Genomic DNA, 24,515 nt, shown 5'->3' with positions numbered 1-24,515 from the left:
ACGTGTTAGTCTGTGAAAATACCGTGTCAGGCAGGCTACACAAATATTGATCTTGACATTGTTAGCTTCTTGTCTTTTTTTTTACATGTCTTACACTGTACATTTAGATTAAAATATGTTATGTTGTAGGCTACTAGAAAATAGACTTTATTAATTAATAATTAGTAGTTGTAGTGTCTCAGAAAATCTTGCTCATTGTCACATAGCACTTGTATACACTGAAGCGGCAGTTTAAGATAAACCCAGACCAGCTTAACGCCAAATCACTTTTTGTCTGGTTAATACTTTTAAAGAAAAATTTCCTTGGCCATAAATCCATAATGTCAAATCAAATGAAAGAAACAAGGTGAATATGAATAACACACATTTATTAAAACATAGAAGAACAACAAATAAAGAACAAGAAAACGGAACAACACTCAGACCGAAACTCGGCATTAACATTTCACTTATAATTAGCAGCACAATTAACTTCTGCACAGGCTACAAAATAAATTATGTTATTGAAATATTGTAAAGTGGTCATATGAACTACACAAATGAACGCTTAAAAAATTATATGCAAAATCGAATAGCTCCAGAACGGATGGCTAAAAATGCGTAAAGAAGTCTAATATCTTTCACCACAGACCATGTTTAAATTTCGATGTTTCTGGCCAGAAATACCAACATATTCACTTTATCTGGTTTTAATAAGCTGCGGATTGGAGTAACTACACCACCCGCTGTGCTGAAGACCCGCTCTGATGGAGTACTGGTAGCACATATGCACAGATATTTCCGTGCTAATCTTGCCATGAACGGAAACCTTTTGTCGCTCGCTTTTCCACCAAGTCAGCGGGTCCTCTTCCCCATCAATGGCCATTTCCTGCAGGTACATGGTCATTTCTGCCTCGACCTTTTGCTCATCAGTGAGTAAAATAACGAAATTATAGTTTTTAAGTGGAAAATAGTATTTATGTAAAGAGATATATTAAAATAAAAAGTGCACAACTCTTAAGTGAAAGCTAAAAAAAACAAAATGCTTCACGTGTCGTGCAACCTACTGATAAAGCGGCGAGTCATTAGTTGGGTTAGTAAAATAACGAAATTATAATTTTTCATATAATTTTTGAAAATTATATGAAATTATATCCCCCCCACCGACGATATCATCGTCCATCGCGATGTTTTACTGTCAACATCGTCAACTGCCAATTTAGGGGACATCGCCCAACCCTAGTACATTTTTTGTCCAATGACCTTAAATGTAACAAAAAACATACAGACCATAAGCAACACTACAGAGTTAAATCTAAGTATTTCAACATTGAAAAGATTTGTAAGAAATCCAAATGCTAATCAAAACTGTGTTTAAGAGAGCATTTACTAACTTAAAAAGACAATCTCATTCCGTCATGCTGACTGAATTAGGTACATTCCCTGTCAGGATTTACCTTGGGATCAAAGCCTCTGCATTTTATAAAATGGAGCTGTGATGCTCTAATGCAGCTATCAGTGTTGGCTTGTGCTCTATTACGATACGCTTGCTGGTCAATATGAAGGACAAGATGCAAGCCGCAGAATTTCAACTTCAAAGAAACACGAATCTCTGATTCATCCAGAGGCTAAAAAGCCAAACTGCCTTCAAAGCAGAAGCTAGTCATGTAGAATGTTCATATACAGAAGTGTTTGTGCGCGCCACAAAAAAAATAAAAAATACAAATGACCAATGTAATCAGCCAACCCTCCTAATAATCCCTGACTTTGCAGTTACTGAAAAATTAGGTCAGTACAGTTCAACTAGTGAGATGTTTCAATGCAAACTAGCAGGCACATCTAAATAGGTCAGGAAATAATTTTGAAATGTGAAAAACTATGAAACTCAAAGAAAAGCATTGGAGACAACATTATGAAGCCAATTTATGAATTTAAATGAATTTGCATTTGTTGTTAATCCAGGGCTGCGCTTGCAGTCATGGATTTGGCTCATAAATGGAGCTGTCATCAAGTTACTTCATTAAAGCCCAGTCTCACATGAAAACTTGGTGTGAGAAAAGGCATGATTAGATTTGCTCTACTGTCAAAATATGGATCACAATAGTTGTCCACTTTTGTTAGCACAATGCCTTTGAGAACTATGGCCTTGCATGAATTCTTCCAAATGAAGCAAACAAATTGCTTTTGCTTTTGGTTGAAAGTTGACTATATCAAGAGCTCTGCAAACAGAAACATAAATATAGACACTGATCTTGACCCACTGCATTCTATCTGCATAATGCCTGTACAATAACAGTGCATATAATTAACTTAAAAACAAGAAAACTGGACTGTAGTGAAAAAGAGAGACTTGGGTGCAGATTTCCTACATTCAAATGCTACCTTCAGTGGAATTAATCATTGAAATTAATTTGCCATTAAGACAACATTTCCTTACATTCTAACTGCACTTTTCCTTTCATTGGTGTCAGTGTTTAGCTATCATTTTTAAGTCAAAGTCATCGCTAACACTCACAATAAGGTTTTATATGTTAACATTAGTTAAAAATGAAGAATACTTTTGCAGCATTTATTAATCTGGTTTAATGTTAATGTACAAATATGCTTAAATTTTTATATTAAAAGTTGTATGTCAACATTAGTTAATGCATTATGAATTATTATGAACTAACAATGAACAGTAGTATTGTATGCCATTTCTTTTGGTAGAACATCAACTATATAGAGCTCTGCAGATAGAAACAGGGACTACAGTTGAAAATTAGCTGTAATAGCTAAACTGGCGCATATACAGAGATCTTTATTGATGTGCATTGTGCCTGTAAATCTTAAATGAATAAATGAATAAATGAAGATTAATTAATTAAATGCTCTATAAAATCAGTGCTCATTGTTAGTTCATGAAAATTTTTGTAAAGTACGGCTGCAATATTATGACAAAAATCCTTAATGTCAATTATTTCCCTTGATATTTTAATCATGACTATTGTCGATTCATACAATTTCATGTATTTTTTATGTTTCTGAATTAGTTTTTAGCTGTTTTATTAGTAAATGACTATGTCACATTGGCCCCTTATTGGCATTAAAATCAAAGCTGTTTTATTTCAATTTTGAATAAATTATACACAGAAGCGAGCAACAGACAGGTCCGTGAAAGGTTACAATGCTTAATAGCTGCAAAAACACACATTAAATAAGTAAAAAGTAGATCTACAGTACAGACTGCTATAATTGACATTTTTTATGGCAGCTGTAATTGTCATCAAGATTATTTATTTGATCAATTGTGCAGCCCTGATGTAAAGTGCAACCAAGTAATTATATCAAGAGCAAACATTTCCTTTAATTTCAAATCTATCCATATAGTAACAGATTAAAAGAAGATTTGTTAATTATAGAATGGGTAATGGATTATGCAGGAGAATACCAGAATTAGGTTTGCCATTGAAAGACTGGTGAGCCGTCCAATGGATTTACTGGCATTCATTAAAAGACTGTGCCAGATTGCATTTTGAAATGCCTCTGCAGTCTTGGCCACGTCGACACTCTATCCTCTCCTGTTGCCTGCATCTGAGCGCGACTCGGCAGCTGCGAAACTGTCTCGTGCTGGAGAACAAACCAGCTTTATCTCCCCCTGAGCAGTGCTAACCAGCAGATAACACAGAGGAAGAAAGAGCTGGACGATGTGTTCTGTCCGTCTACCGTTGGTGTTGCCTAGTGCTACTGCAGCATTGGTGATAAGGAAGGAAACTGGAACGAGTGTAGGGATTCTTAGATGAGCAGAACTGCCTTGGTATCACCTGCACTCTCCACGCGTCCAATTCGCTTCACCAAATATCTCACGCATGACTCAAATTACATTTCTGTCTGTTTCCTTAAGAGTCCAAAAGCAGCATCTTTTCCATTTCAGAGTCAACAAAGCCAGCTCTGTGTTTACAGGCCCAAACTCCATTATCTGGGTCTTTGAGGCGAGTGCACATGTGCCCAGCTCATTATGCTTCAACTCAGTAAACATCTGTGTGAGTTGGCCAGGACAGATTTGGGTGGTTGTGATCACTAAACTGTTGTAAGCTCCACAGATGATGCTCGTCCCATCTGTATCAGCTTTGAGATTAAACCTCTGAGCACCTGACAAATGATGCAGTAAACATTTTAGTGTGAGACCGGGTTTTGTAACAGTGGTTCAGCGTGGTTGCAAAAAAAGAATAACCCTAACTACCTTAAAACACCTTTTTTTGCACTCTATTATATATTTACAGTTTTTCTCAATCACTTTGGCTCAATTCTCAAATGAGAATAATTTTTTCATAACAACAAGTTCAAGTCAACTACAAAAGAGTAAGTACAATTGTCTACAATTTGCACAATAACTAAATGCACATGGCTCGCTGATCAAAACTGATGAGTGATGACACTGATTCAGTGAAATTGTCATACTCTTCACAACTTCTAAACATTCTTTCATCGTGTGAACATCACAAAATGATCCATTCAATGATCAAAATCTGATAAAAAATTTGAACTAAAATAAATTTTGTATGTAACAAACAGGGTTCCAGGGTAGACTGCCATGGTGAAAAAACATCTAAACATTTTGACAAGTGCAGCTCACACGATGACAAATAATTTTTGTTTTTTCATTTTGGTAGCATTGGCCAATTTACTGACACAATAACAAGGTTTTGAAGCATTAATTAAATGTTTTGGGTAAGATACTACATTTTGCAGACATGTAATAGACCTGTGATGTCCCATAAAACAGTTGTGACAATTGCACTTATAGTTTAGAGAATGTTAAGACTGTTTCAAAAATGAGCCAAAGCAATTGAGAAAAACTGTAATATCTATTAAAGGGTCCCCACCTCTTGAGCTGGACTGAAAATTTTACTGAAAAATTGGACTGAATATTCCAAATTGTTGGAATAAACTAATAATATATTGATGTATTGTTTTGATCTAAAATATACTTAATACTTGAATTTGTCATTAACAAACATATATTGTAGGTAGGTCTAATTCTTAACAGATTAGTAGATAGTTCATCAACATCTAAATCTTTCAAATCAAACTTTCATAAAATTCATAACTACATTCATATATTTCAGTTTTAACTGTCTATTAAGCATTGTCTAATGCAACAATGGGTTATTCATGAAAGATATATAATGTTAATATTTTTTGTATGACATAAACTACCACAAAAAAGCAATTCTACATCTGTATATGCTGTTTTTTTTAATAGTTTTCCTATGAAAATATGCACCAGACCAGTGGTTACAAACCTTTTTACCCTGAAGCCCCTTCTACTTATGAGTCTACACATACAGTATATTACTGCCTATCTCCTTGCCCTTTATGTGTTTGCTTGCGTGTGTGTGCGAGAGAGCACTATCATCAATGGCTGTGAGAAATGTTAAATTATGATTATAATACAATGATATCTGGGAACATGCATTGCTATGATACTTGATACATTTTGTAGCAGTTGACATTTCTACTGGTCAGTTACACACTGACGCAGAGCCATGCAGCTACTTGGATGTCTCATTATAAAGCATCAACAGAACATCTAAAGCTCTGGGTGTGGTCCAAATTGATACGCAAAGCATGTACTGGACACAGCCACGAAAGGGCTGGGTCTGCCTCCTCACGGGGCAGTGCTTGCAGGTTCACGACCTGGTCCCTGAAGTGGGTCGTAGGAACCTTGGGCCCGTAGCCCGGTCACAGCGTCAGGATAATGTGAGTATGCGTCGGACCGAACTCCAGGCATGTGTCTCTGACAGAGAACGCTTGCAGGTCCCCAACCCTCTTGATGCTCCACTGAATTTGTAGGCCAGAAGGCTAGGGAGGAGAACATCCAGGAAGCGACGCTTAGTGGCTAACCTGGGAGAGAAGGCGCACTGGATCAACTTGGTGAAGGGCACTGTGTGCAAGTGGAACACCCGTTCGGCTGTTCCGCATTACCGAGTTCTACCAGCTAGGACCTGACAAAACATGGGACGAGACCGACTCAACCCTGAGATTGTAAAATCTCAGATGTCTGCTAGGGAGGTGCCGTTGGCCAGTGCCCACAAGAATGCCATACTAATCGTCAAGTGCGCTCGGACCTACAAGTGGGCAGGCACGGCCTGGGTCTGGTAAGCCAGTGAGATGGTGTCAACAACTCAGTGAGCTAACCTCTGTTTGGAGATGGCCTTCCCTTTCCGCCATCCGCCAAAGCAGACAAAGATCTGCTCAGAACATCTAAAGTGCTGGGTGTGGAACAAATTGATACGCAAAAAATGTACTGGACACAGCAACGAAAGGGCTGGGTCTGCCTCCTCACGGGGCAGCGCTTGCAGGTTCACGACTTGGGCATGTAGCCCAGTCACGGCCTCAGTGTAACGTGAGTATGCGTCGGACCAAATTCCAGGCAGGTGTCGCTGACAGAGAACGCTTGCAGGTCCCCAACCCTATAGTTGGAGGCTAACGCTCAGGAGGGCCGTCTTCAGGGAGAGGGCCTTGAGCTCAACTGAGTCAAGCAGCTTGAAGGGGGTCTCTGAAGGCCCGAGAGGACCACTGAGAGATCACAGAAGGTTCAGTCTCCGGGCGCCTCTAAGGAACCTGATAATCAAGTCGTGCTTACCCAAGGACTTGCCATCTACTGCGTTGTGGTGGGCCGCGATAGCAGCTACATACACCTTCAAAGTGGAGGGGGACATCCTCCCCTCCACCCTTTAGCCTCCTCTCTCCCCTTTAAATTTTGCTTATCGTGTTAAGTTGGACGAGGATGCTGACATACTGTTTACTGTTATCACTCATATTATGGATTCGCATATTTTAATTTGACTCGCTATTTTTCACAGAATCTTCTATGCGATTGCGAGATTAATCTGTCATTATTCAAAAAGCTGTCTGTAATTTTGACTCATAAAAAGAAGCAAGAAACTCATCTTAAACCATCTTCACGTCGTATATCTCTCCCTCGGTCTCTGCGTGCACATGAAAGAAAGAGAGGGAGGGAGAGGACAGTGCTCGCAGCCATGTGAGAGTGAAAAATAGGTGCTTTTAATGCAAAAATAACTAACATGGCTCTTTTAAAAATATTTGGTATATGAGGGAGGATACATTAGGGAGTTTTAATTCAGATGATAGGCTCCAATAATAAGATCAGCTGTTACTCGCACCATGCGGACAAATAATTTTCTGCATTCTCAAGCAGTAATTTACACTCGCAAATAAAATGTGAGTAAAATGCTCACACTGTACAGCCCTAATTATTGCAAATAATTCACAAAATGTACCATATCCTATCTGTGTAAATTAAATCGTTTTTGTCATTATTATCTTTACTAAAATACACAAATATGGCAAGTATAAGTATGTATAAAAAAATTATCACTTTTCAAAATAAATAAAATAAATAAGAATGCTTACATGTTAGTTTACATGTTAGCATAGGATGTTAAGTGGCGACCCACTATAGTAAAAATGTAACCTGTATTTAATTTATCCTGGGTCACATTTCCTTTTATGTTGCATAGTTTTGATCATGGTTTTCAAGTACAAGGACATGCATCAAGTGACATTATTTTTGTTGTTGACGTCAACATTACTTGATTGACATTAATGAGCCCATTATTATCCTGTTTGTTTCTAATTTCAAACATAATTCAAACAGAACATACATATTACACAGGAGGAAAAGCTACTCAATACCATGGTTAGGTCAGTGTAGCTTGTCTTAAATAATAGTAATAATAATAACAAATTATAATATTTATGAAAAAATAAGTACTTGCGAAACACATCTTGAAAAATGCCACTGTTGATATAAAATGAGGTCTAATAGATTCTACCTTTTAGATTATTCATATGAAACTATAACATTTTGTCAAAATATAACAGTGACATTGACTCGTAAAATCGTGAAACAATTTTGTAAAGGTGATGATGTATAATGAAAAAAAATGTGCGCATAGCACAGTGTTACTCTTTTCCTCAACAGTATTGTTTGGCATGTCAGGGCCTCTATTGTTTGATGGGTTTGACTTGACTTGCTCCGTAATGCTAAAAGTCTCACTAGAATTTAAATCGGTCACATCAGTTTTGAGGTATGCACACCTCAATATCGAGGAAAGCTTGGTTGTTACATGCACGTGCCAGAGAGAAGAGTATATCATGATCGTGAGCTGGTTCCGTTACACTTGTGTGAAAGTGCAGATGAGAAGCCATTAGCTGATTGCGAGATTATCATTAAATCTGCCTCAGCAGTCCTAAATAGACTATCACTTGGGCGGCCACCGAAATATCTTCATGGGAGAACCATGACAATGGTCTTTCCCTGCTGTCCGCGACCCAGTCCAAATAGACCTTCGACCCACCAGTAGAGAAACACTACTTTAACTCACACACACACTCACTTATGTCAGACCCCCTTCTATCTGACATTTTCTCTGCTGCATGTGTTGTGTGTGTATGGCACAAGTTGACAAGTCTGACATGCAGTCGAGGAGGAATGGAGATGCGCACGTGCAGGTGAGATTCTCCGTCTGGTTGCATTTATTTTCTTAATACCGTAGATAAGCAAATGTACATGGTATGATAACTGTCAATTTTCATACCATGGTATATCGTGAAACCGGTATAACGCTGCAACCCTATGCACTATGTAAGATTGTTTTGGTCACAATGAACAAAAGTTCATTATTGAGTGAATACATAAAAAAACATGTTCAAAACTCTCTCCTTGTCTTACCCCAATTTGTCTAAAGTAAGTCTAAAATAAAGACTTTTATTTAGAGCGGTCAGTTCGGATTTGGTGCAGAATCACAGGCATACAGTAATGATGAGGGTCTGATTTATCTGATTTTAACTGTTTGGTGAATTTGTTTACCTGCTTTAATGCTTGGATCTGTATTCTGGAAGGGTTGTTGAAGCTTATATTGCTTGTCATGCTTTAATGAATCTAACTTTGGGCATCCTCAAACCATGAGATTAATCCATGCAGAAGAGCAGTGCTGAATCACAATTGACGTAAAGTGTTTCTCCACAAGTAACTTGCACTTTTCTGAATGTAATATCAAAGAATCCCAAAGAGGTTTATAAACCGTAGCGTTAGCTGCCTTATGGAAAGTGAACCTGCCTGGGCAGAATTGATTTAAGGTGGAGTAAGCGATTCCTGAGAAAAACTGTTTGCAACTCAACAGACAAAAAACCACACCCCTCCCTTAAGTGCTCCTTCAGAAGCTCCACCCCCCAAATTCATGCATGCTGGAATAGTGTTGTGTGGATCGATCCGATCCTCTTTGTTCATTTTCCCATTTACAGAGCCAGGGCTGTGTACAAACAACTGATTTTTTTTTCAGTACACACACAGAACGGACAGCTAGTGGACCATGAAGAGATATTCGCAGAATTTGACAAAAGGTGTACTGGATTAAAATGATTTGCCTGCAACATAGTAGGCCTATTCTGAAAGGTGGAGTAGTGACAGAGATCATTTTTGCTTGAATTTAATATTTTGTGCTATTAAGGCTCATAGCTCACTGTGCACTTTATTCCCTGCTAATCTGAGATCGTGTTTGACGCATTCATGTCAATAAACTTTATTCCAGAGTCCCGACAAATAACAGAATAACCGTTCGTGAACTCTCGCGGTTAACCAAATATTAAAAAAGTGTGCACATCTTAATGGTATTAAGGCATCTTTTGCTTTATTGTTAAAAATGAATGCATTCAGGACATTTTTTAAGTTTTTTTAAAGTTAATTTTAAAGTCCTCCATACTGTTGAACGAATCCTGTCGCTTAAAAGAATTTAAGCCATTAGCTTTGTATACAGCCAGGGCAAACTGCACCTTTGGTGTGGAATCATTATCACTCGATGACCATGCACTACACGGATGGGTTTAGCCATTGCGCACCATCTCTGTTTTTACACCAGACGATGGGGGAGAATACCGTGACTGGGACTCGGATGGCTTAACCCCCGGTAAGCCTGTGCATTAATACGGCACTGGTTCCTATTTCAGCACCAGTGAAGATCTATACATAATAAAACGTTACTTAACTGTTTCTTGATTGCTGCTTAATTTCCTTCAAGGCAAAGTTCAGCCAAAAATGAAAATTTTCTCATCATTTACTCAACCTCATGCCATGCCAGATGTGTATGACTTACTTCTGCAGAACACAAAGAATATCTCGGCTCTATAGGTCCAAACTATGCAAGTGAATGGTGACCAAATTATTTAAGCTCTAAAAAGCACATAAAGTCAGTGTAAAATAATCCATAACACTCCAGTGGTTACATCCATGTCTCCAGAAGAAATATGACAGGTATGGGTGAGAACAGGATCAACATTGAAGTCCTGCATTACTATAAATTCTCCTCCCTGCACACTGTGTGGTGATATGTACAAAGAATGTGATTTCCCAAGAATGTGATTTTTATATTGCCTTTATGTTCTATTTGGAGCTTCAAAATTTTGGCCACCATTCACTTCCGTTGTGAGGCCCTACAGAGCTGAGACATTCCTCTAAAAATCTTTTAGAAAGTCATACATCTCTGGGATGACATACGGGTGAGTAAATGATGAGAGAATTGTCATTTTTAGGTAAATTATTTGCAGCTCTAGCACCATGGACTTTTCATAATTCATAAAGAAAGTGCTGACCACAAATGCATCCAACACAGGTGTGTAATGGCCACCCAACTTTCGACACCTGGAAACAGATGCGAGATGGCCATGACATATCAACCGCCTAGAGCTACTGGCTATCTTGCTAGCTTTGAGAGCTTTTCATTCCAATATTGTGAATCAAAACATTCTGATTCGTTCAGAAAACACAACAGTAGTGGCGTATATATGTCGCCATGACACGCTGGCCCATGTATGGCCGGCAAAATGCAAGTATGTGCTTCCCCGGTGCACCTCCTTCATTCTGTCATCAACAAAGTCCAAGTGGAGTTGGAAACAGTTCTGTTAATTGCAGCGAAATAGCCCAATCAGCCATGGTTTCCCAACCGCCAGTTCAGACTGTCTGATCAGCTCTTTGTGTGCTATGGAGGAAGCACGAAAAGAATGTCCATCTCCAAGCAAAGACTTTCTCACTGGATCGTTGATGTGATTGCACTGGCTTACGAGTTGCAGGGTAAGATTTGCCCAATTGGTGTTAAAGCACACTCAACTAGAGGCATGGCCTCCTCATGGGCATAGATGAATGGTGTGTCTTTACAATGTCGGTCGCCATCCCACGAGACTGCGGTGTCATGTTTCCCTTCTGGAAGGTTATGTCGTGCGAAATGATGGGATTCTGTTCCATATACGTTAGCACGTAATGTCAAGTGAGTCATAACAGAATGTCTCGGTTACGTCTGTACCCTTGGTTCCATGAGACGAAAAAGGGAACAAAACATTGCGAACGCTGGCTGCACTCCAAGATTCAGAGTTCTTCTGAGGTGCAAGTGATGTGCTCCTTTTCCCTCAGTCAGAAAATTCTGAGGAATGGTGTTCGTGCACCGGCTTTTATAGCGGAAAGCTTTGCGCCTAAATAGGTGGGGCTCAAACAGAATAGCCAAAATTTGAATATTGCCTTTATTGTAGAGAGGTTTCAAATAGGTCGTGTGGAAGGACACTTCCATATGAGTTAGCAGGCATTGTCACGTTCCCTTCGTCTCAGGGAACCGAGGCTACGTATGTAACCGAGACATTTGATTCAGAGGACAAAACGTGCAAAATAATAAATAAATCAATACATAAATAAATAAATGTAATAATAAGAAAAGAAATAAAGGAATGAATGTCTTGATAAAACAAATATAAAAAAAAATTTCAAATTAAATTTATTTTTGTAGACTTTTTATCCTTTATTTATTATTTTAGAGTTAAAAGTAAATATAGAAAATAATAAAGGAATAAAGTCATACAATAATAAATTCAGGAATACATTTAATTAAAAACTAATTACATTTGTTTTATCAAGACATTTATTCCTTTATTTATTTTTTTATTATTACATTTATTTATTTCTTGGTTTGGGCCTCCATAATTTGAGGTCTCGTTCTCTTCAACCTACTGGAGCTCTATCATAGACACACACAGACACACAAACACACACACAGACACACACACACATACACATCACATGTCTGATTTTCTGGTTAGGCTGGTTAGGAACCCAACAGCATTGGTCAAGCCAAGCCACCAACCACCAAGCTGCTGTGTCAGGCTGGTTTGAATGCTCAAAAAACTAACTGTTTTATAGCACTACACAGCTACAGTGTTACACTTACAGGTGAAATCAACCTAAAAATGGTTTACTTATAGTTGTCTTGGCTTAGTAAGCTGGATATGAGAAAGAATTTTAACATAAAAATATTACACGCATCATCCTTTCGTGGACAAACGCAGAAAATGTGTTGTACACAAACATTGTCTTGTTCCGATGCTTTGATTTGCCTTTGATTCATTGTTCTGATAGCGTAGATCTGTCTTTCTGCAGTAATTATTTGGTGTTATTCTCTATGACAACATGACAGTTTGATAATGATTGGATCTGGCAAATATGACAGGCCGCCACAGATGTGTCTACACTCACAAGAGAAATATGATATGTGGCCAAAGCTCATCCGCACCCAAGCCACAAATCAATCTTTGACTGAGCTCCAAAAAGATTATCAGAACATTCCGGTGGGAATCAGGGAGCCATAAGTAAAATTACAACACCCGAGGCACTGGGTATGTCAAAGCAAAATATTACCAGCCAAGCAGAGCACCTCAACAGGATTAAACGAAATATCAGTTTTTCACATGAGAAAGATTCTCAGCAATATCGTCCAAAGCCCCTAAATCACAGATCACTAAATCACCCACAGTTTATCTTCATTACATCCTGAACAACCGCACAGGGTATAACAACATTTTATCATGGCAGCATGTCTAGATGCAATGCAGATAAACAGGAAAATAACATTAGAATTAAATATTTACCTCATCCTGAAAACGTTTTAAAGACCCAGTGAAATCAGAATTAGAGTTTTGATGCTATTAATCCATATCTGTTAGCTTAGAATTAATCTATATGCTGCACTTAAACACTGTAAAACAATTTATAATAAGCATTATTGTTTCATTATTATATGTAAGTGTAATTACAAGTACTACTTCTAAATGTTGAAAAATGCACTTTTAGCAGATATATGTATTTAAAATTCTCACATTTTAAAATGGTTTTCTTCTGGGACAACGGACTAAAAGCATTGATGGCGCATCTTGTACTACACAGATTTTTGTGGAAGCAAAAGGACTCTAGAATGACCCTCCCCCTGATGTTTGTAAAGTCTATTGGCTATGTAAAAAAAAAACAACAGGGAGAAAACACAAGAAGGTTTTTTTTTCTGTGATAGCACTTCTCCTAAGGTCACACACATGCTTTTCTGTTATACCTGTGGTTTTGAAACATCATGTTAGTGGAATAAAATGCTAACCTGAGTCTGAGCTGTACATGTAGACAAACTTAGTCCACTTGTGGTGCTCAACAAGGGCAATCAGAGCATCCTGGAGCTCTGGTCTCAGCTGGATCACAAACTGGTTGTTTGTATCGATGGGGAAGCTGGGCGTGACGAAGCACACATGCAGAGCGCCGCAGAATGACATGAGCATATTCATGGTCTTCCTGTCATAAAGACCAATGATGGCGTAGACTCCTTTGGAGAACTGTGAACAAACTGTGAAGAGAGCAGGAGAAGAAAGGTAAGACTGCTGAATGGACATAAGGTTTGCATTATCCAGCAATTATTATCCAGCTAGTACCAATAAAGGCAGACTTATATTGTTTTTTTGTAACTGAAACAATAATGTTTATTATATGTTGTTTTACAGTAATTACAAGTGTCTAATAACCAATATGCAGAACTGATGTTTAAATATTTTTTTAATTACTGTTTTTTGAAGCATTAATTAAATAATCATTAGACTGCAACAATAGAAACATAACATGCATTGTTAATATTTTAATGATACATTTTACAATAAAAGGATTACTGTAAACAAAGTTGAATAAAGAGTGAATATTCACTGCTGCTGAAATTGGTCTGTGCTTGCCAAAATGTTAACCACTTCCCCCAATGGCTGAAGCTGGGTGAAAATCCCCACCAAGTGGCAACAAAAGCGAGTTATAAAGCGAGTTATATTTTTTGTTGTAAATGATTTCAAACAAACTGAAATGCATATATTATCAACCATCCATCCAACCCTAAAACTAACCATAGGTGAAGGAAAAATTACATCTTAGAGGGGAAATGCAACCTCCGAAACACATTCATAATTGATTATGTGAATGCAATTACTTCCTGGTTTCCATGGGACTAGAATCTGTCTCTGAGGCTGCTTGTACAACATGCTATCAGTAGCGCCACAGGAAAAGGTAAACACGTGAGAACTGATGCAAAGGGATCTGATGGGGGATAGAGCTTGTCAGTAATTCACCAGAATGGGTTTATTTCAGGGCACCGGAACATTCAGTAGCAACATATCGATGACTTTTTCTGGAATAAAGCATAACAGCTCATAAACACAACATCAAAAAACATGTAAAACACTTATTTACCTCAGGTGACAGCACTGTACTTCTAGCATCTTCAATCAATACACAAGGTTCATCCAAAAAGTGTGTGTCAGCAAGTGCTGGGCTAGTCAATACAACGTTATATAAAATTATGTCATGATTACCCCAAAGCACTTCCTCCTGTGCAAAAGCAAGGCCACAATATGTCTTGCCCTGCATTCTTCTTGTAATTACAGTGACAGTGAAACCTCCACCCACCAATCATCTCTGCTCCAGCCCCCTCACAGCCGGTTAAACCCCAAGTGCTAAAGGAGCGCATGGAAATTGATTTTTATTGCAGTACTCCAGGAGGGAATGTGTTTCATGTATTTTTGAGTCCTTTGCCCAACCAAAGCTGGGTCTTCTTCAAATAAAAACACCAGAATACCCTGGAAACACTGTGCGCTGACTTTTCTACACGAGAGTACTGAATTTAACTTTTCTCAACACACACACCTAACCGAAGGACACCACGACCTAGTTTCTACATTTTCACCAGCACTTTCAACAGTATTTGCTTGACCTTGGCTTTGTTATTAAATAGATGTCCCTCTGGGTCACTTCACTGCTGTCTGTTAAACCCTTCCATATTATGTACATACATACATAATACACTGAAGAAAAAAGATAATCTGCAGTTGTGACCTTAAGGAGCTATTTCTAACTGATCTGACCCTTACGATTAGCTTTGTAACTAAATGTATTCAGGTTATTTTTGTAATGTTAAATAATCTGAAATAAAAAATATCTTAATTAAATAATTAGTTTAATCAATGTTACCACAGGAAGCACATTTTTCAGGTTTTTTAATATTTTGAGATTAATTTTCTTCTGATCTAAATGGGTAGTTGACATGGAATGCCATTGGAAAGTCAACATCCTGTGGTGTGACATGCTATACTTCATCTAATTATTTAAACAGCATTTTACTAATTCTTTTCTAATTATTATGCATGCAGATTTTAAGACCTCAAATTAATTGACAGTGCCACTGGATTTAAAATTAATTATGCAGAGCAAAAAGGTGATGTTGAAAACAAATTGTTTGAAAAACAAATGGTAAGCAGTTACTAAGATATACACTCACCTAAAGGATTATTAGGAACACCATACTAATACTGTGTTTGACCCCCTTTTGCCTTCAGAACTGCCTTAATTCTACGTGGCATTGATTCAACAAGGTGCTGAAAGCATTCTTTAGAAATGTTGGCCCATATTGATAGGATAGCATCTTGCAGTTGATGGAGATTTGTGGGATGCACATCCAAGGCACGAAGCTCCCGTTCCACCACATCCCAAAGATGCTCTATTGGGTTGAGATCTGGTGACTGTGGGGGCCATTTTAGTACAGTGAACTCATTGTCATGTTCAAGAAACCAATTTGAAATGATTCGAGCTTCAGTGACATGGTGCATTATCCTGCTGGAAGTAGCCATAAGAGGATGGGTACATGGTGGCCATAAAGGGATGGACATGGTCAGAAACAATGCTCAGGTAGGCCGTGGCATTTAAACGATGCCCAATTGGCACTAAGGGGCCTAAAGTGTGCCAAGAAAACATCCCCACACCATTACACCACCACCACCAGCCTGCACAGTGGTAACAAGGCATGATGGATCCATGTTCTCATTCTGTTTACGCCAAATTCTGACTCTACCATCTGAATGTCTCAACAGAAATCGAGACTCATCAGACCAGGCAACATTTTTCCAGTCTTCAACTGTCCAATTTTGGTGAGCTCTTGCAAATTGTAGCCTCTTTTTCCTATTTGTAGTGGAGATGAGTGGTACCCGGTGGGGTCTTCTGCTGTTGTAGCCCATCCGCCTCAAGGTTGTGCGTGTTGTGGCTTCACAAATGCTTTGCTGCATACCTCGGTTGTAACGAGTGGTTATTTCAGGCAAAGTTGCTCTTCTATCAGCTTGAATCAGTCGGCCCATTCTCCTCTGACCTCTAGCATCAACAAGGCATTTTCGCCCACAGGACTGCCGCATACTGGATGTTTTTCCATTTTCACACCATTCTTTGTAAACCCTAGAAATGGTTGTGCGTGAAAATCCCAGTAACTGAGCAGATTGTGAAATACTCAGACCGGCCCGTCTGGCACCAACAACCATGCCACGCTCAAAATTGCTTAAATCACCTTTCTTTCCCATTCTGACATTCAGTTTGGAGTTCAGGAGATTGTCTTGACCAGGACCACACCCCTAAATGCATTGAAGCAACTGCCATGTGATTGGTTGATTAGATAATTGCATTAATGAGAAATTGAACAGGTGTTCCTAATAATCCTTTAGGTGAGTGTACATTTTCCTCTACAGTATACAAATACTTAAAATCTTGATGTAAATTTGAAAAATAAAAGTAAATAGACAGGCATCTGCTACCCAATTATAGAACATTTCTAATTAAGCACCACACAAGAGCCAAATTTTCCATCAATTTGAATCTCAGCAAAACGTGTTGGTTTCAATAGTGTTTTTTCAAGCTAAGACCTTTTCATTCCAGCTAGCAATTCCAGGGGAGGTTCTTGTCATTTGCATTCAGACATTTTTGATCCCTGGGGCTTTGAGGATGTGAATGAGGGATGTGCCACAGTTGTGACATACTTCAACTCCAAATCGTCCCTTCAGGCAAGTAAACTTTAAACCCAACTTTAGAAAACAAGTCAAGCCTTCTGAACAACTCAGATAGCAGATAGTGTTCTCTGCTTCTCTCCTCGCTTTTCGTCTCTCTCTCTCTCTCTCTCTATCACGTCTTCCATTGCAAGTTCTGTTTAAATCTCCTTCTCCATTAATAATTCCCATCATTATTTCCTTCACAACACAGATAGCGAGGACTGACAAATGTACTGTCACTTGAAGATGTGTATCTTTTAAAACAGCCGATAAAATGTCAATGCAAGGCCACACAATGCATTTATCTCAATCAGTTTAAAAGATAACAAGATTTCTGTGTGCACATCTTCGTTATCAGTTCTCCTTCTGCCTACCACAGATAAAAATGGGGTGAAAAGGAAAAGGCTAACTAAGTCTTATGCAATGCTGCTTGGAAAGAGTATCAGAATTTGATTCTTTTATGGGCTGTGCTTGGGTACAGCGTGAAGTGGGGGAATGGGGTCGGGGAGGAGAAAACATGTTTTCTGCCTTAGGTGATCTCCCCAATGCTGTAAGATGTTTGTGACATGTGATGGGACCAGTGTGAAGTGATCTCCTCTGATCATCAGTCAGTGTAGTGAAGATGAGACAAACTCTGATGCATCAATCTGTTCCAGCAGCCTCTGTTCTGCTTGCCTTTGGTTGCTGGGCAGCTAAGGTAAAAAGGCTGTTTGAACTGATGTGCTGTCCTGAGGGAGCTGTGTCATAGCTGAGAAGCCAAAATGATGACAGGAATAATTTATGCTGGTCAAGGTAAAGCCTGTTGTATTTATATATTTAAATGTATACTGATAGCCTACTCTCTGAACTCCTGCTGAAACACCCCCCCCCCCCCCAAAAAAAACATCCTAAGCGGGTTTACTGGTCTTATCTGGTCTCCCTGCAAAATCACGCTGGTTTTAGAGAGGTATTGTCAACCTGAGTTCCCATGGAAACATGTAATTACATTTATCTAATCAATGAGGAGTGTGACTGGAGCAGGGATGCCACGATTATACGGTTTCACTATTAACCGTGATTAAAAATGCCATGGTTAATTAAACCGCATTTAGAATCTATGGTTAAAAACTGTTAAATGTTTTATTGAAATGTGGAAAAAAATATGATGAATATAATATATAAATATATCATATTAAATATTTTTTTGTTGTAACAATGTCCACATCAAATCTTGTGAAAAACAATAGAACCCCATTATAATAAATGATGCTGTCTACACTGGAAGCGTACTTTGTGGCGTGTCCGTTGCGCCAACAATAAATGGGTGTCGCATTCCATTTTGCGCTGCACTTGCTGGCGCCACTACACAAATTAAAAGGCTTTGAACATTCATGTCGAGGCGTTCAGTGTAGACCGCCTCTAGCCTTTGTGTCACGTCGTGTCAACAGATGCCCCTAAGTACTCCAGAGTGCAGTCTGAACGATAGGTTGTGGCGACACATTGGGGCGGGGTGACAAATGTAGCTCCGCCCATTTTCAATTTCAACAGTAGTGCTTATTGGTGAATGGTGTTTAGAAGTTTGATGCTTTAAAGGGGACCAATTATGCAAAATTCACTTTTACATGGTGTTTGAACAGAAATGTGTGTTGGTAGCTGACAAAACCACCCTATAATGATAAAAATCCACCCAGGCCTTTTTTTTTTAATCCACAATTTAGTCTGCCAGAACCAGAAACCAGAAAAATTGATCAAGACTTATAACTCTGCAATAAATTGAATGGTATCTATGCTTATATTATTTTATTTGTTTCCCTGTCTCAACCTCGGGGCTCCTATCCTGAGGTCACCAGAACCGGCTGGATCCAGCTCCATTCCTACTTCGTGTTGGACTCCACTGCTATGTGTCGCTGAATGAAGATGACTAAATGCAGCAGGTGCCAGCCAAACATCACTTCAGTCTATTATGATGGACTTCAGAGGATGAACTGATGCCAACTCCAAAAATAAGACATCAGATACTTCATATGCCATTGTCTGAACCTTGGATTTAGGATGGACCACACCGAACCTCAACAAAATTACCGGCCAGGTTGAACTGCGATGCACCTCACTAATCTCTGCCTACATCACCTCGGCCTATTGATGGACTACGCTCTTAAAATGGAATACATAGAGTAACAATTGCCAACAAAAGCCTTCATTAGCCAATTAACAAGGACAATTGCATCTATGTGAACTTCTGCAGTTATTCTAGGATGGACTTCAAAGATATTGGTCATAAAACTTACAGTTCAAACAAAATCGATGTTTAAACAGTGACCCTAAACACTTACTTAGTTTAATAATTTTAAACCATGACTTTAACTATACATAAGTAATATTTACATTATATTCATGATGTTAGCCAGAGGGGAACTGGCCCCAACAGTGAGTCTGGTTTCTCCCAAGGTTATTTTTCTCCATTAATCAACATCTTATGGAGTTTTGTGTTCCTTGCCACAGTCACCTTCAGCTTGCACACTGGGGTTATTAATACAATTATTATTTATTTACTTATTTTTAAACACGATTAACCATCGTATTTTATCTAATTACACAATGATGATTCATCAACATTATAGACATATTTTACAGTTAGTTATTTTTCAATTACAGTTTTATCTTCTGTTAATGCCTGATCTTCAGGCTGCTTTGAAACGATGTGTGCTGTGAAAGGCGCTATACAAATAAAATTGACTTGACTAGACATTAATCATAAGCACTGTCTCAGAACAAGCTGTTCCTAGATTCTGTACAAAGGGATGTCACTTTGTAGAGGCCCTGCCCACGACTGTTGACAGACATTGCAGACGGACATGTTTCTTTGTGTGTGTTGTTTCATTATAATGCATAGCGAACGTCGTAACAGTATTTGTGTGTGTGTGTGTGTGTTGCTCATCCATTGTTGCAAAACTGCTGAAAAAACTCTACAACAAATAAAATAAATGTATCAAATAACCATTCGTAAACTTCCTGGTTCATTCTCAAAGTTGTTACTTCTGATGGAGCCTCTCCCTCATCAGTGTCTGACTCCGGTTCAAACATATAGGGCTGAACACCACTATTTTTGCTGTATGTCATATTGCTTATGATGTCTAGTTATCTGAAGCCGAAATGTCAAAACTCTGCCTTATTCTGGATACGGGATGGGGAGCACAGGCACATTTGCATTTAAAGACACACACACAAAAATGGCTCGTTTTTATTCCCACCCAAATATTTGCATTTTCAACATGGTATAATAAATGATCTTTAGGGTATTTTGAGCTGAAACTTCACAGACACATTCTGGGGACAACAAAGATTTAAATGACATCTTGTGAAAAGGGGCATAATAGGTGCCCTTTAAGCTAAGCGTACACAGTTTTATGATGACATACATAAATCATTATGTCTGTGTATTACTGAATGATAATAAAGCTCAAAAAGTAAACTAAGTGAAAGAAAGCACTAAACACTGGTGCACAGATTCTCTCAATTGTATCCAAACGTGACATTCAAAGCAGAATTCTGTTATTTTAGTGCAGTACCTGTAACTGAGATTCTAATGTGACTGCATGTCTCTCATATCTTTCCTTCATGTTGATATCAGGCACACTGAATCATTTCCTGATGCTCTTGTGCATGTTCATGCATTTGCTTTTTAAAATGTTCAGATCGTTTGGTTATTTCCCTTTTAAATCCTCACGTAACCGTCAAATTGTAAACTCTTGTTTTATTATGCAGCTCTCCACTGCTGTGGCACAATGAGCCCAATGTCTGAATGTGTTTAAAGTGGACAACACAGAATTATCACAGCTCCAGATGACTATTATTATGCAGCTAAAATACTTAAACTAATTGGATTTTGAATGCCTAAAGTCACAGATATGCATAGCAAATATGTGTCATAAGGTTATTTAACATCAAAAGCTTAAGAATGAAATTTCAGCTTTAATTTATTTTTCCAAATTTTAGAGATTGCTTTAGAACCAACATACTGGCCCACATACATATTTTATTAAAATGTAAATGAGGGACACATGGGATGAGTTTGCCATAACCTTTTTATTAGCACTTATTCTGCAATGCTACAGAACTTTATCATTTTATTTGGCTTGCATTGTAGTGGACATCTTCTAATATGTCTCTTGCTGCTGCCTGAGAATGGGGAAAAAAATTTTATTGGTCCGCCCCAATGAGACACCCTGCCCCTTTGTGCAGACTGCAATCTGGGGCTACTCAACTCGCCTGGTGTAGACAGGGTGTAAGCCTACTTTAACTATTTTGATTTTGAATGCCTAAAGTCACAGCTATGCATAGCAAATATTTGTCATAAGGTTATTTAACATCAAAAGCTTAATAATGAAATTTCAGCTTTAATTTATTTTTCCAAATTTTAGAGATTGCTGTCTGCACACTGAGAATTATCTAGACTAGTCGTCTATCAAAAATTTTCAATTTTTATTGTATACAAAATTCCACAGTGCAGTGAGGTTAAAACTGAGCAAACACTTCAGCACATGCTTTCTGTGAGCATTGCAAAGTGGAATTTTGTATACAATAAAAATTGAACATTTTTGATAGACAACTAGTCTGGATAATTTTTCAGTGTGCATACAGCAATCTGTAAAATTTGGGCTAGATTCTCTGGCTGCACGCACCTGCAGGAATATCATTTTTTGTGACAGCAACAACTCTCCACACAGCTTTTAAAAATTAAAAGAACCAAATAATAAATATTTTAAAATTAAAATATTTTATTAAAATGTAAATGAGGGACACATGGTATGAGTTTGCCATCACTTTTTATTAGCACTTATTCTGCAATGCTAGTGAACTTCATAATTTTATTTGGCTTGCATTGTAGAGGACATCTTCTAATATGTCTTGCTGCTGCTGGAGAAAAAAAACATATCGGTCTGCCCCAATGTGACACCCTGCCCATTGTCCAGACTGCAATCTGGGGCTACTCAACTAACCCAGTGTAGACAGGGTGTAATGCAGGTTTTACACATACTCCGTGTGCTGTGCGTATGCGGTGCGTATTGCGGTGCATATATGGTACAGGAGCAGCACGCACTATAGTGCTTTCACATATGCTGCGTTTGCAGTGCGCTACTGATCCACAGTTTCTGTGTGCAACAAAATCAAAAATGTGTAAGGAATTTTGATTTTAAATCCAAACATTAACTTTGACATTGTTTAAGACATTGAAACCGTATGAAAATTAATTTTAATCATTGTGATTCTTTGTTTTACATGTAGTTTGAGTTGTTGACAGAAGAAAAGCTATCGCGCTATATCTGTTGCTAAGAAGGAGAAGAATGAGACGCATTTGGGTTCACTCTGTCTTTTTTTTTAGGGTAAAAAAATCATATATGATGGCATTTTGCAACTTTTGGGACTATAATCATACTTTTTTGTTTTTCTTGACCCTGTAATTTAGTAACTGTAGAACACATTAACTGTAATTATGCGTATATGATGAAATTATTAAAGTTTCTTGTCAATCTATGCCTATTTTAATGTGAACAATGCACTGCCACTTTAATTCAGTGCGGTGCAGCACAGCAAAAATAGACTCGGTGCGGAAACGATCGCTGCACTGCTGTATACGCACCGCAACTGGAACGGATCGACGGACTGCATCCGTGTGCAGTGTAAAAGGTCTAACCTGTTAACATGGGTACGGAAAAAAAAAAACACACCGCATACTCACTGCAAACGGAGTATGTGTGAAACAGAAGAGAAGCAGAAGAGAAAAGAGGCTTACGCTGTCTCTTTTGCTTGTGCCTGGATGGTTAGAACTAAGGTTACTTTTTTGCTTCTAGATATATATATATCTCACCTAACTGACTCTGTGTTTTTTCCATAATTTTAGAGGCTGTAAAAACAACTCTAGCCAGGGGATTTTTTTGTTTACAGCTGAGATGTCCATACCACAAAGTCAAATAAAATGTAAGCACACTCTCAAACAATGCCTTGTAAGCCAACTCCAAATTTTTCTGACTCCTTAATTTAAATTTAAATAAATGTTGCATACATTGTTTAGATAGTAATTTGAGTTTTTCTGTCAATACAAATTATGTATCCATATATGTACAAAGGTATTTAAAACTATAAAAGGAATAGTTCACCTTAAAATTAAAATTCTCTCATAGTTTACTCACCCTTATACCATTCCAGATGTGTGTGACTTTCTTTTAAACACAAATTAATATTTATATAAAAATTTCTCAGCTCTTTTGGTCCATAAAATGCAAGTGAATGGGTGCCGAAATATTGAAGCTCCGAAAAAAGTCACATAAATCAGCATAAAAGTAATCCATAAGACTCCAGTGGTTAGACCAATATATTCAGAAGCGATATGAAAGGTTTGGTTGAGAAACAGATCACTTTCACATTCTTCTTTTTTGTTTTTGGTAATTCAAATTCTTCGTGCATACTGCCCCCAACTGGGCAGTAGGAAGAATTTCAAGCAAAAAAAGGACTTACAGTATCTCACAAAAGTGAGTACACCCCTCACACTTTTGTAAATATTTGATTATATCTTTTCATGTGACAACACTGAAGAAATGACAGTTTGCTACAATGTAAAGTAGTGAGTGTACAGCTTGTATAACAGTGTAAATTTGTCCCCTCAAAGTAACTCAACACACAGCCATTAATGTCTAAACCTCAGGAAACAAAAGTGAGTAGACCCCTAAGTGAAAATGTCCAAATTGGGCAATTTGGAAATTAGCCATAAATATTTAATCACAAATAAAATCAAAGACATTTCCTTCAAATGTATTTATAAGTACTACCTCACTAATTATTTTCTTGTAGAGAGATTTAATTGTGACATTGATATATTCTGTACATTTTGTGGTCTGCAGGAGGAAACATTTTCATTTATTTTGGAGTTGTCCCTACTCGACTTGTTTTTGTCTAGATTTCTGCAAGATTGTTAGAGATCATATTATTCCCAGCTTTCAACTTTGTTTTGAAAATGTTTTATTCGGTTTTTTTCGCTATGACATGTCTCTTCATAAGGAATATTATTTGATTAATGTTCTACTCTTGTTGGCAAAGTTTAGTATTCATAAATGTAAGTATGTTGGTTATAAACCATTAGTTTTAATTTTTAATTCAGAGGTTCAGCAATACCTAAGAACAATTTCCAATTTTAGTAACAATAAAGCTATAAAGTGTATTGAAATATGTAAACAATTTGATATTTTTATTAAACTGTTTATTTATTTATTTTCCTTTTTGTTGTTGTTTGTTTTAATATACCTCTTGGCTCTAGATGTAAACGTTTTGTAAGCATTAATAATTATTTTTTTTTAAAT

At 37.8% G+C, this 24,515-nt stretch overlaps 1 protein-coding gene across 2 annotated transcripts in view; it reads right to left on the bottom strand.

Annotated features, from left to right (window-relative positions):
- LOC127625265 (glutamate receptor 1-like) overlaps nucleotides 1-24,515 on the bottom strand; it is an 84,503-nt gene that overhangs the window by 47,759 nt on the left and 12,229 nt on the right. For both annotated transcript variants that reach the window (XM_052100444.1, XM_052100442.1), the window contains exon 3: nucleotides 13,449-13,688. In XM_052100444.1, coding sequence (XP_051956404.1) covers nucleotides 13,449-13,688 — 240 coding nt within the window. The remainder of the gene's footprint in view (nucleotides 1-13,448; nucleotides 13,689-24,515) is intronic.

The sequence above is a fragment of the Xyrauchen texanus genome, chromosome 31, assembly GCF_025860055.1.
Source record: "Xyrauchen texanus isolate HMW12.3.18 chromosome 31, RBS_HiC_50CHRs, whole genome shotgun sequence".
In the NCBI taxonomy this organism is placed as follows: domain Eukaryota; kingdom Metazoa; phylum Chordata; class Actinopteri; order Cypriniformes; family Catostomidae; genus Xyrauchen; species Xyrauchen texanus.
This window is presented reverse-complemented; position numbering and strand designations above follow the sequence as displayed.